The sequence below is a fragment of the Rhagoletis pomonella genome, unplaced genomic scaffold (assembly GCF_013731165.1).
Source record: "Rhagoletis pomonella isolate Grant_MI unplaced genomic scaffold, Rhpom_1.0 Rhpom_scaffold_00008, whole genome shotgun sequence".
NCBI classification, from domain to species: Eukaryota; Metazoa; Arthropoda; class Insecta; order Diptera; family Tephritidae; genus Rhagoletis; species Rhagoletis pomonella.
The window spans coordinates 25,236,206-25,250,732 of NW_023458562.1; the positions used below are offsets into that span (position 1 = coordinate 25,236,206).

At 34.8% G+C, this 14,527-nt stretch overlaps 1 protein-coding gene across 1 annotated transcript in view; it reads right to left on the minus strand.

The window, feature by feature from the left end:
- Nucleotides 1–1,736: 1,736 nt before the first annotated feature.
- Nucleotides 1,737–14,527, minus strand: part of LOC118744518 — a 62,382-nt gene continuing 49,591 nt past the window's right edge. Inside the window, 8 exon segments of the mRNA XM_036477576.1 lie at nt 1,737–5,971; nt 6,044–6,625; nt 8,165–8,374; nt 8,446–8,574; nt 8,647–8,884; nt 8,950–9,053; nt 9,154–9,421; nt 9,516–9,669. Of these exon segments, the coding sequence (XP_036333469.1) occupies nt 4,220–5,971; nt 6,044–6,625; nt 8,165–8,374; nt 8,446–8,574; nt 8,647–8,884; nt 8,950–9,053; nt 9,154–9,421; nt 9,516–9,669 (3,437 nt within the window). The 3' untranslated portion in view covers nt 1,737–4,219.

The following is a 14,527-nucleotide window of genomic DNA, read 5'->3' on the forward strand; positions in this document are numbered from 1 at the left end:
TTTAATAGGACTTTGTGCGCATGGAATAACCTCCGAAAATTTGATTTAAATCTATCCAGGGGTTTGAGTTAAATCGCAACAACGAAAACGGTTATCATTTTAAACATAAATATATGTACATATCTATATACATAAATTACTTGTTTTATTATTATTTTATTCGTTATTCGAATAATTAATGAAGATAATAATTATTCGAATAACGAATAAAATAGTTTATCCGTCATTCGAATCATTTTTTTTTTAATAAACGAAATTATTTACTATTTACGAATAACAAGAAAAACAATTTATTCATTTGTTATTCGTCATTCGAATAAATTTTGCCCAACTCTGTGTAAGATTGAGTTTAAATAGAAAATATGAATTTGGGTGGCAAGAGCAATTTTGGGCGATTTGAACACATTAAAATAAGGGACTGAAAATAACGGTTAAATATCTTGATTTTTAATTTAAGCTCATTGCAAAATCTGTATTTTATAATTGATATTTTTACGGTAAAATTAAAATTTTGTTTTTAGATTTTTTTTCAATAAAAAATAATTGTTATTTTGGATTTTTATATTTTTTTCTGATAATTTTTAGCCGTTATAATGGAGTACGCATTTTCATGACCGATTTAAATCGTGTGTGATCTAAAAAATTAAATCTGAAAATAACAGTTATAATAGCTATGGTCCAAAAAATTAAAAACCAAAAATAACAATAAAAAATTTATCTAAAAAATAAATGTCCGAAAACAACTATTCTTGATCGAAAAAATAAAAATCATAAAATGAAGATTAAATTTGTTGGGAATAAAGAACATAACCGTTTAGAATGCCATAGCTTTTTTCGAGTTCACGCTTTCTACGCGCGCAACACAAAAGTTATAGTTTGGAAAATTTCAGAATCCATTTCACTTCTGTTGAAGTCTTACTGCCGGTTTCACGAAATCAATTTAAGTGAATTATTTTTTTCTGCCATATCCATATAAAATTCAAAAAAAAAAAAAAAATATTTTTCACTTAAATTGCTTTCGTGAAACTGGCAATTAGTTTTTTTTATTATGTGACATTGTAAAAAAAGTATGATAAATGTTTACGTACATATGTAAGCAGTTAACAACTATAATTGCTGGTTAAGTAAATAAACTATTACATACTCTCTAATTTACCCACTATCTATCCGCATTAGTTACCACAAATCTTCATCACAATCATCATAATCAATGCTATTTTGTTGCCTTCACTTGTACTATACGTTGCCTAATATTTCTCACTAATTTGCACTATTTCAGGACTACGATTCGATACAATATACAATTCAGTATAATAAAAATCAATCAAATAACACTATGCACCAACACTGACTTCAATGAATTTCCACAACAATAACAACAGTCTTATGCCTATGTACTAAATACACAAACATTAAGATCCCAGCTGGAAAATGTCTTCCACTTCACATACAAAAATGTATATATGTACTCAAGCGAGTAATATTTTCGAGTGCAATTAGTACTACGTATAGTTTTAATATGTTTCGTCGTTGTCACGTATTTAGGGACATTTCCGGAAATAACCTTTAACTTTAAAGCTCACTTTATATTTAAACGTAGGATTAAAAATAAAGCTATGCCTAAAGTTAAGCATTTCTATTATCGGTTTTTGACGTATGGTTGCTTCTTGGTTGTAAACCAATTTAAAACCGATAATAAAATGCTTTACTTTAGATACAATTATAAATTTTAATGCAACCTTTAAATATAAAGTGAGCTTTAAAGTTACAGGTTACTTGAGAAAACGGTCGTTCATAGTTCATAACAATATCAATGATATTTGCAATAATTAAAACGCTAAAAGCATAATTTTAGCCGCAGTAGTTAAGATAGTCATCATGCGTTGAGCTTTGTCATTGACGTGGGAATAGGGCTGTGTGTTTCACCTTCGAATCCACCTTTTATACCACACTGCGCCTAAAGCTATGCTATAACCACTTGTACGAAATTTCGTGGGTAAGACATTTCCAGCTGCGATATATCTACACATCATTTTTATTTTATAGGATTCAAATACTCAATAGCACCGATTCTTTTAGTTTCAATAGTTAACACCTATACATATGGAGACTTTCTCTTAAAACTGTTTTTAACATACAATACGATCACATAAAAACACCGATCTCTATCACACTATGCTAAATAACTATAATGGCGCAGATACAACAACACCTTTCAAAACCTTACGCTAATAGTCGAACCTTGCTAGTAATTCAAGTCAACATTTGAGCACAATTAAATAATTTTCGACTATGGTTTTGTCCAACAGACAAGAAATAAAAGCTAAATTAGACAGCAAAGATTTGGAAATCTCATTGTGATAGTTTTAATTAACTTGACCTTAAGATCGAAAAACATAAAGATTTTTTTATAAATTTAAAATAATTATCATATCTAGGCTGCGGATGTTTATGCAAATAATGGAATTATCATACAAATAACGGAATAGGTTTAAATACATAACTTTTAAGTTGAAATTGACAAAGGAAAACCTGATACTTGTAGAAGCGAAGATCAAGAGGGGATTCGGGAGTTTACTCAAGCGCGCCAGATTAAAATATGGGGGATACCTTGCATTCTGTTGAATACTTCCACCATATCTAAGCCCTCGCGCGGCACAGTGTTTCGACTATATGAAGGCAGATGGAAACAATAATAAAGCCTGCACCAATTTCACTGAAACTTGACATGTGCTCTAGTTTTATTTAGAAATAGAGAATTATGAAATTTTGTAAAGATGGAATAATTGCCACGCCTTCTACTCTTGTGGGAGGAAACATTGAATTAATTTGCCAATAAGGCGATGTTTTTTTGCATTTTGAAGCAGCTTCTTTCTTTTCATTTTTAACCCTTCCGTACGGCAACATCCTCCATACAAACTGGCGGATTAACATACATTCCTCAGCCATCACAGGGTATACATCATATAACCGTTTTTTCTATCACATATTTAAAAACCCAATAGGTCTCTTCGACGCTTGAGTAAATCCCGACTTAGCAACGTGCTCTCTACTATTAATTTTGTTTTTTGTAATCAACTCTGTGTGGGACTCTTTTTCTTTTTTTGTTTCTTTTCTTCAATAGTATTTTCCGCTAGTCTTTTCAGTGCGAAAAATAAGACCCTGTTTACATGACGGGAGCTAATCGTGCCTTTACAACTACGCCTATTTTGTTGCCCTTTTCTCAAGCTGCTAACGCAAGTTAAACGCAAGTAAATTCGTGTAGGTGTTATTATCATATGAACGGGGTCATCCAATTTACTCTTCCACTCGAACAGTTGCGCCTTGTATTAAATATATGGACGTTGTCGCCTCCTCGCGGTTTTCGCTGGCAATTAAGCATCCACGAAGACCAAGGCGCTTAGAAATAAAAGTGAAGGAAAAATTACCGAAGCCAAATTTGCCTTGGTATCGGATTTCGATACGAGTATTTGTTTTTCGATAACTATTCAGTACTTGGTTCAAAAGTATCGATACCAAAATTACTTGGTATCGACAATTGTATTGTATATAGGTACATGCATTGATGAAAGATTAATAATTTCCCAGCTCAAGCTTTCCGGGGAAACCCCGTACACGTACACTTAGCATTTTTTTTTTACAAATTGACAATGCTTTCAACCTTCTTATGGCGACAAAAAAAAAAACAAATAGGAAGATATACGTTTGGGTACTAGTACGTTACTAGTTACATATGTACAGTTACAATACTTATTTATGTAATTTTAATTCATAAAATATGTCTGTTATTTTTTTTTCTTCTTAGGTATAGTGTGTACGCTTTTAGTATTTAGTTGGGTTAGGTTGCACTGCACGTTTTGAACACCTTAAATTATGCCTTAGAAATTAGAGTTATTATAAGTATGATACTTGTAGAATTAAGTTTATAGTTTTGGTTACTTATGACTGCATTATAGTAGTTTCAAGTCAAAACATGTAATCTTTTCAACGTCCGTTTTTCAGTATAACTATAAGTTGTTACATACATATGTATGTATATATGCCGAAATGTAGATACTGATAAAAATAAATATGTACGTAGTCTACAATTGTATGATAAATAATATGCGCTTAAGTACTTACTTCGTTAATCCATTATTTTGTTTATTACTTTACTTTCTTTTACGGTCCAACTGCGAACTGAGCAAGCGTGAGAGAAATAATCGGTTTCGCAGCACAATTATTTCTTGCTAGCATTATTCGTCATGGTAGTTGTTGTATTTGTTATTGACTTGGTTGTAGTAGGTGTTGACGTTGTTGGGCCGCCAGCTTTCGTTTGTGTTGCCGTTGTGGCGGCTACACTTTTTATTGGCACTGTGGATAATGTTGCTGCTGCTGCTGCTGTTGTGGGTGTTGCTTTAGTTGTAATAGCCGCTGACGCCGCCGTAACCGACGCCTTTGTTCCACCTCTATTTGTTATTACAGTTGTCGCGGTTGCAGCTGTTGTTGCCGTCGCCTTTGTTGTTGCCGGCAATTTAGCTTCTGCTGTTAAAGTTGTTGTCAGCACTGTTGGCTTTTGTATAGCTGTGATGATGGGCTTTGTAGCTGTATTGACAACTTTTGTGGCTGCAATTTTTGTTGTGGCTTGCGCTGCAAGCGTCGGAGCTGGCGGAGTGTTAGCAACATTTGGTTCCGCAGTTGTTGCTGTTACTAATATGGCGCTAACCGCTGTTGTTGTTGTTGTTGCTGTAGTTGTGACTTTGCCGACAATGGCCGATACTTTGGCAGTTGTAGTTGTTGCTGTTGTGTTAGGTGGTGTGTTCGTTTTTGCAGCAGAGACTGTTGTAACAGCTGTTGCTGATTTTGTTGTAGTTGCAGCTGGTGTTGGCGGTATGGTAGCAGTTGTTGTTGCTGATGGCTTCTTGACTTCTGAAAGTAACTTTGTGACTGCTGTTGCAGGCTTGGAATATGTTGCTGTTGCTGACGTGGTTACTGTTGCAGCTGCAGTGCTGGCTTTTGCCGTAAGCATTTGCGCTGTCGGTGTTGTATTTGTTGTGACTGTTGTTTTTGGCCTCGCTGTTGTTGCTGACGTTTCTGTGGCTGGTTGTGTTGTGTTTATAGTCGTCGCAGTTGTTGTTGCCGCTGCAACCACTGGTGTTTTAACAGATAAAGCGACTGTTGTTGCACCTGCCGTTGATGTTGTCGCCAGCTTAGGCTTAGCAATCGTTGCTGTGGCAGCAGTAGGTGCAATTGTCGTCGGTTTGGTAACTATGGTTGATGTTACTGCAGGTGCACTCGTTGCCGGCATTGCTGATGCAATGCTCAAAGGTTGTTTTGTGCTTGTTATTGCTGTTGAAGTAATTGTTGGCTGTGTTGTGCCACCCACTAACCCTGGCTTATTATCGACGGCTGGCACTTTAGAGTCCGATGCTGCTGTTACTGACTTTGCGTTGGCTGCAGAAGTAGTTGCTGTTGCAGAGGTTGCCACTTTGGATGCCGGTGTTGCGATTGCTTCCGCTCCTGGTACCACACCACGTTCACCAAACGTGGTGAGCATGCGCTCGCGGCCACTGCTCATTGTACCGGCGACTAACACTTGTGTTGTTGCCGCCGTTGTGGTGGTAGCAGTGGGCGCAGTTGATGACACCGCTGTGGTTGTGGTCATTGCCGTCTTAGTTGGCAATACAATACTGGCAGTTACTTTTGTCATTTTATCACTCGCCTCAACACCCTGACCATTGGCTAGTGCTTTGCGCTGTGCCAGTGCGGCTGCCTCATTGAGGTACGAGCCGACACTGTCGTTGGCACGCAGCTCCGCTTCTATTAACGGCTGCCGGCTTGGACTCGCCTCGGTTTGATACTGTCCTTTGCTACGGCCATTGCTGGCTGATTGGTTGCTCTTCGAGCTCTTCAATATGCTAGGGCCAGGTAGCTTGGTAGCGCCAGTGGAGCTGGTTGTTTTGATGGCCACTGAGGTGCCATAGTCAGTATGCTAGAAGTTTACAAATTAAAGTGGTTTAAGCGCATATGTATGTATTGATTTTAAATTATTTTGCCAACTTACACTTCCATTTCGTATTGTCACAGCAGCGCCGCTGCCTCTTCTATCGCCACCGCCTCCTCCGCCGCCAGTTCCACCAGTGCCATTGCTTGCCCCATTACCACCCATTCGTAGACCCATCGAGCCATCATCGACGTGATCACTCATGCGCACAACAGCAGTGGATGTTCTAGCTGCTGCTGCCGTAGTCGACGATGCGCTCACTCGCTCTCAGAGTTGCATCGCCTCGTCACGATATCCATTGCTGTTGTCCTCATAGGGTGACACATCGGCGGGCAGCCCATTAATTAGTACTTGCGTATTGGCCACAACGTCATAATTTTGGCTGTCGTAGCGCTCGGCATGCAAATTGACGCATGGTCTTCCCGCAGGTCCCCATTCGGCAGTAGGACGCAGTAGAAATTTTAAACGCTCTTTCATGGAAAGCTGTTTAGGCGCCTTGCAAATTTGTTGGAAGGCGATGATGAAAATAAAAAGTACCGGCAAGAGGCCGATGAACCAACCAACCGCATCGGCCCACAATGGGTAGACATAGTGGCCGTACGAGGCGGGTTTGTATTCGACCCAGTTGAAGAAGAGAATAAACTGAAAAGGAATGCCAATAAAATAATTTAAGAACTTACAGTGCGACACCTGAGTGGAAGCTCGACCTATCTTGGCAGCCAGTTCGAAAACACCCTATCTCACAAAACTCCTACTTCAGAATTTCATCGAAAAACACCCTATCTCAGAATTCGCCCTTAAAAACGCCCTATCTCAACTGAAAATATATTGAAAATGTGCTGCCGAGATAGGTCTATCTTCCACTCAGGTGTCCATATATGATAAGCAGAAATAATTTTTGAAGGAGATACATATATGTATTTATCTATGTACATTAGGGCGCATCACCCCTCACACAAAAAATCGGTACAGTTTTTCCATCGAAACGATTAAATTTATTATATTTTAAGATTTTCGGCAAAATATTAAAATTTACCTGAGCTGAACCGATTAGAAAAATTACCCCCAAAAATTTCATTATTTTGATTCCGTTGCTTTGTTCAAACATTTTTAAGCACATCGCTTAAACTGTTCTATGCCAGGTGAATTTTTGTGGAAAAAAAATGTTTATAAAAACTTGCAGTTCCTACTATCCCAACGTATCCCCTAATGGCAGTAAATTAAAGCTCGTCAAACATAATTAAACTTTTGCTAAGGAAGTATTTTGAATTAAAATATTTTTGAAGTAGAATTACTTATTAAAAAAAAAATTGCCTAATGTGCATTAGGGTGGTACAAAAATGTGGAATTTAAATGCTCTCACGCCTAGAAAAAATGTTTAGAGCGCCCAGTTTTCCATGTATTGATATGAATTTTTTTTTCGTAGAAATGGTATAGAATTCTTGGAAATCAATATTTTTCGATCGGAAAACTCCGTTTCTCTTTAGGACCCTTTCAATTTATTTTACCATTTTTATTGCATTTTTTTTGGAGTTTTTAGGAAATTAATAAAAAAATAGCTAATACTAAACAAGTAATTTTTAAGTAAAAAACAAAACCGACTTCAATTCTCATATAAAAATTTAAGATTATCGTTGATTTCTTCACGATCCAACTATCGGATCTATACAAAATTAGTATGAGACCACCCCTGAGGTACCACCTTTCCGATGAAAAAAAAAGAATTATCGAAATTGGTTAACGTGGTCCAAAGTAATGCGGTAACATACATTAAAAGAAAAAAAAAATATTCCGACGAACTGATAACCTCCTCCTTTTTTGGAAGTCGGTTAAAAATGGCTTAATAAACCATTTGGTATTACTACTGGAAGTCTCTTGACGAGAAACAGAGTTTCCGATCAAAAAATATTCCTTTCCAAGAACTCCTTTTTTTATCATCCCTGGGTTCGCCCAAAAAAATTTTGTTTTTGTTTCACAATTGCCCTGCAAAAAAATATTAGACTCAAGGGTCTACGGCGAACTTTTTTTGTTTGTTTGTAAGTTGGTACGGTCTAATGTATAGCATGTACTATATATACATACATACATTCACAAAACTATATTTCTTTTAAAAATTTAGTTTTTCTCTTATAATTAAGCATCAGATTTACTCATTTTACTTTCCCCATTGCTGGTACTTACCAACAATGTTGCCGGTGTTATATAACGCCACATTGCAGACCAAAAGGCATTCCAGAATCTCGATCTTTTACCTATCATACCCTGAATGTCGTTGAGAAAACGTTGTGAACCATAAATCCAAGCAATTAAAACACACTCGGATATGGCAATAAGTAGTACGGACCAATTGGCAGCATACTTGTCCATTAGTTGCAGCCAATACATGCCGCTCTACAAAAACAGATCAAGAAAACAATTAAGAATTAAAATTAAATTACGCTTGAGGATTGCCTTGCACTCACATTCGTGGTAAAACCGAGACCACCGAGATAGCCAAAAATACCAACAAAAAGCACAACCCATGTCTTGTATTGTCGTAAATTGGGAAATTTATCCAATATGGCAGTTGTAACTGTTTCCATGAGAGCGAACTGAAAAGATGAGAAAAAAAACAAAAAATTTCAAAAAATTCTGCCGAAATTCACTACTATGCCGAGTATCACCTGTGAGTCCAGTCCCAGCGTAAGTAACATAACAAAAAATAGCACCGACCAAACCGGTGAGACTGGTAGGCGTGTCACCACTTCCGGATAAACAATGAATGCCAATCCAGCACCTTGATCGACAACTTTCTTCACTTCCACCTCTAACTCGTGCGCTAGAAAACCGATGATCGAGAATATGACCAAACCGGCAAAAAATGAGGTGGCTATATTGCAAATGGCCACGATCAGAGAGTCTCTGAAATATGAATAAGAATATTTGTGTTATATGCAAGTACGTAGGCAATAAAGTGACTGACTTACTTATAACAATTGTTAGAGAATTTATTGTAGGAAGACAATGTGATCAGGCCACCCCAGGCGGGGCTGAGCGCAAAAAATATTTGCACGGCAGCATCGCCCCAAACCTGTGTGAAAAAAATACAATAAAAATAAAATAGGAAAAAGATTTAATTTGAGAAAAAAGGTAGTGGGAATTTTATTTTGCTTTCATTGAAATCCACCTACCTGCGCATTAGCCAACTGCTTGAAATCGGGTGTCAAATAAAATAAAATGCCAGTTTTAGCGCCAGGTAGTGTTACGCCTCTAAAGAATAGTATAACTAACACTACATAAGGGAAAAGCGCCGTAAAGTAGACTACTTTGCCGGATGATTGCACGCCTTTGCAAAGACACAGAAAAACTATAGCCCATGCGGCGAAGAGGCATGCGGCTAGTTCGGGTTTTATGCCACCAGTTTCTTCGATGCCTGAAGATAAACCGAGTACGTAGTTTCTAAAATAATATATATATATATATATAAATAAAATGGAGAAGAAATCATTAATTGCGCATTTCTTTTGCAACTTTAATATTTTTTGAGACTCACGTAAAATACTCCTCAGCTGGTGGTCGCTTCAGCGCATGCAATGCCAATTCAGTGATATTGTGCTCTTCGGCGTAACTAATATTGTAGCACGTTCTCAGGTAGAAGGTGCCATTGACGGAATCACACTGATCGGCCATTTCGTAAGAGAAGCAATCTGTAATGAGATGCAAAGAGTATTTAAATTTGAAAAATCATAGTTACTAGTGGATAATATTTCAGTACTAAGTAGATGTGTGTAGATGATTATGTGGATGTTTTGTATTTTAAAATTATCTAAAGAGGTGTTATCTGCGAGAGTTTGCGTTAAGGTTGCCACCTATTCGAAACTATTTTCAAACTAAATAAAATTATTTACGAACTAAATAAAACTATGGGTTGAGAAGTATTTTAAAAATCCCCAATATAGAGATATTTTTGAATAGGATTGCCACCTATTTTCTATTGCATCTTTATTTAATTTATTGTTTGGATAATTAGGATACAATACTACTATTCATGGGTATTAAAAGAAAGCTCTTAAACAATTCTTTACCTTTATAGGAAGTGTTATACTTTAGAATATTAGTGTAAGGTTGCCACTTATTTTCGATCCTGCAAAATTTGCCTAAAAATACCTTATATGGACATGAAAGGAAAGTTTTTTTTTTGTGTACTTTAATAAGGACATATTTTCAATGATGGCTGTCACGTTTTTTGTTATATAAATTTGTGTCTTATTAATTTCAGTGACCATTATTTGATAGAATAGATTTTAATTTTTAGATCATAGAATGCTCTGTAGGCCCTCCGTCTACGATTTTACTTTTCCAGCTCAGTTTGCTCTCCACCACAACTTCAAGATCTTTTGCGTTGGATTATAACGCGAGTACCCTGACGTCGATTAAAGACAGTATAAATTTTAACAGCATAACGCTACCTAAAGGTGAAAAGGTGCCAAGTCCAATTTATCTTTTTTAAAAATTTTTGTTTTTAATGCAGAATGGCAGGTAATACGAAACTAAATCGATTTTCCTTTTCCCCCTTAGGGGGATATCTATTTTTCAAGTAGCATTACCCTTGTCCTACTTTTTTTGTAGAACCATATATATATATGCCATTGCATATTAGACCATATTTGCATCTTTCTACGTTTGTCGGTCTTTCCTTTACTCATTTGTTAAGTGAGAAAGAACACTAAAATTAATTTCACACTGGGTGCAGTTTTCCTAAAATATCTAGTATTTAGGCTCAAAGTAATTATAAATAATGTACAAGTATGTATGTATGTATGTATGTATGTATGTATGTAAGTAGGATGTGGAAATCACTACACTCCTTTGCTGAATATATATACATTAGGGTGGTCTTTTAATGTAGGAAGCAAATTTTTACATCAGATTTCCAAGCCTCAACACCTACGTCGATGCTACTATAGTCGAAGATAACACATATAAATTTTGGCCCCGATTGGAGTCGGTTAAGGCGTGACTGCAATTGGGACCAAAATTTACATGTGATATCTTCGACTTTAGCGTAATCGATTTTGGGTGTTAAGTGAAAAAAAAAAAACATTTTCAATTATTTGAGTCTATCCCCTTGTAACCGACTACAATCGGGACCAAAATTTATATCTGTTATCGTGGTATTACCGATTGAGGCCGTGAGACTGAAAAAAATTGTTCGTTTAATTTTTTAAGGACCACCCTAATACACATCCATACTCGTATTTATTTTGTTAATTTTTCATTTTCGAGGAGCATGAAAAGCGAAATACCACCCTCGAGACTATTCATTTCGCTCAAAAATTTTAATTACTCTACCAAATTGTTTGAGGTCAGGTTTCGGGTTCAGGCGACTACTTAATTTCATATTAAACTTAATAACTTCAATTTAATTTGTAATTTTCCCTTTTTTCATTATTTAATATATGCACATATTCACATGCATGTTGTACAACTTTTTTTAATTCCCTCAGATTTTCTCATGTCTGTATATATGAGTATTTTATTCATATATAGAAACAAATCCTTTTGTCTCTTTAATAATGTTGGGAATTGACGGCAATGCCGTTGAATTTTTCATTGCCATCCCTTGTGTATTAAATGATATGTATATATATATACTCCTATATGTAGGTATGCATGTGTATTCATTTTAAATTTGCAAGTACATACATACATATGCTTGTATTATTAAGGTGGTACAAGTTTTTTCCCAGCCATCCCCCAGAACTGTTGAATATCGAGAATAAGGAGACCCATATTTTTGTTTTGAAATTGGTTAATATTTAATCGAGCTTTGAAATTGTCTATATAGTTTACATGGAGAAAATATATTTTTTTCGTAAAATTGTTATAAACTCATTAAAAGTTCGTATTTTTTGATCTAATAAATTTATTTCTTTTCAGAGATTTTCAAAACACAAAATAATGGTGCACATTTAACTTTAAAAACCTACGTACTATTTTTGCATAACCGGTAATATTATATACAAAAATATGTTACTTTATGTTTTCATAGCCACACAACCCAAGTTGTGAACAATTTTTTAGTACAATTTTGAGGTTAAATATGCGTCATATTTTTTTTTTAAGATTATTAATGGGAAATCTTCTTTCGACAAAAAACTATTTATTTTTAATGATTTTATGGCAATTCTGAAAAAAAATCACTTTCCCATCTGAAATATATCGAGCCCTAACCGCCAAAATAACGTAAGCGACATTTTTTTCAAAATTTTCTTTTTGATGCAGAAATGCATCTAGATGCTCTAGGAATATTTCTGCATCAAAAATAAAATTTTGAAAAAAATGTCGCTTACGTTATTTTGGCGGTTAGGGCTCGATATGGCAGACTTCAAAACGCTGGTGGCACGGTTAAATATTAACCGATTTAAAAAAAAAAAAATACGGGTAGTCTTATTTTCGATATTCTTCAGTTCTGGAGGTGCTAGCGGGAAAATTCTAAAAATATGATTCTCTTGTGTATTTTTTAACCCCCCTAATGTATATAGTATGTATGTATGGAATAGCAAAAATCATTAATTTGTTCACTCTTCGAGCATTTTCGGATAGCTTTTGCTCAAAAATGTATCGACGAAAAATTGCTTGACTTGAAAATTCTACTTATGTAAGATTTTGATCCAGAAGCGTTCGTTTATGAGGTTTAGAACTGTTAATGTAAACATTTTCAGAAGTTAATGTTTTTATGGCCATTAAAAAAGGAAAAAAAAAAACGTTTTAATTTTTTCAAGAAAACAAAGAGGATCCCCAACGAAAAAACTTCAAAACTCAAGAATTTTTTAGCAAAAATGATAAAAAGATTTTAAAAAGCAGTTTTTTTTAATTCGCACAAAAATAAAGTGAACTTTCATAGAAAACTATGAAAATACTCTAATTAATCCATAAATAAGATCAAATATAAAAAAATATTGCAAGATTGATTAAAAATATGAAAAAAAAGAGAATATCGAAAATTTAAGAAAAAATATCTAAAACAAACAGCACTTTTTCAACACGCACACATTTGAACAGAGCCCGTTACGGTTATAATCTTGATAGTAAAAATGACAAATTTTTAAAATTGGATATATGTATGTATGTATATTTTTCCGATAAAATTTAACCTTTATTTTATGACTTTTATTTTTTTCGTTTCAGTCATCAAGTTTATGCATATTAAACTAAACCTTTATATACCTATGTTATTCGACGCGCTGAATGCGAATCCGCGGTCTGTTAGCCATATAGGGAAAAATTCATTGGATAAGCCTCAAAATTCCATACAATTCTTCTAAATTTGACCCTGAGATGAACCTGAAGAATCAAGGGATCACCGTGTTCAATGAATCTTTCGCTTTTTGACCTTCAAATGACATCGAACCCGAGATGATGGAGGTTAACAGACGTCGGATTCGCATCGAGCGCATCAAATAACATAGAGTTCAATATGCAGAAACTTTTTCTGTAAACCTGTGTTCCTTGATTGGCAAAAATGATTTAAAAAATAAAGATTTTGAAATGAAAATGATAAAAATAAAAATCTTGGCATTTAACGGTTATTTTAGGCACCAGCATTTAAATAATTTCTTCATTTGCAAAAAGAAAATCAAATATATATTTTTTTGCTAATTGTACTCTACTTTTCTTAGATACCACACTATACATACGTTGCGTTTTTTCGACTCTGAACCCACTAAATATAGCATATTTTCTTGCATACTTACTGCGCTTTTTTGCTTTATTCCCTCATTAGCAGCAGTAAGTTGCTTTTTAGCTATTTGAAACAACCCGTTTCATATATTTAAAATAATTTCTTTCACGGTTTTAATTGTTCGTTGCTCAGCTTCATATTTCGTATGTATTTACGTGTATGTGTTTGCAAAGAAAACTTTTATATCCCTTTTAGCATCTTTATTTTTTTTTTATTCTTCATCTCTAATTAATTTTTGCATATTTTTTTTGTTGATAATTAAAGCGAAGCGTTGCTTATTGCCATAGGCGTTTTCCCTTTTAATTGCTAAGAGTCTTTTTACAAAACTATTTAATTACCCAAAAAGGAAATAAAAAAGTTTTATAAATGATTACGGTTAACTAGTGGAAATAAGTTAACTTGCCATATTTCGAATTTCGTCAATAATTTTCTTACAATAACAATCCTACAAAGAGAGTGCCGCACAGTTAAAAATAAGTAATGATGAAGAAGGAAGCTCGGGACATGTCGCAATAAACTATTTAAGCAATAATACAGCATTCTGGTTTTATCTTCTGGTGCTCGTATGCCTTCTAAAATATTTCAAAGTTTCAAATTTCAATCAAAACAGTATCAAATAAATGTCACATCTTTCAGCTCGCTCTTATTACTTCACCTGGTATAATACACCCATGCACTGAGATTAATTTTATGAAAAATTTTTCAGTTTTCATTCGAACAGAAACATTTTCCTGGAGAAGTAGTGGTGGGCCTTTTCCAATTTTCTATCTTATAAAACATATTTGCTAAAGGATAATAAAAGCCAAATTTATGTGCGATTA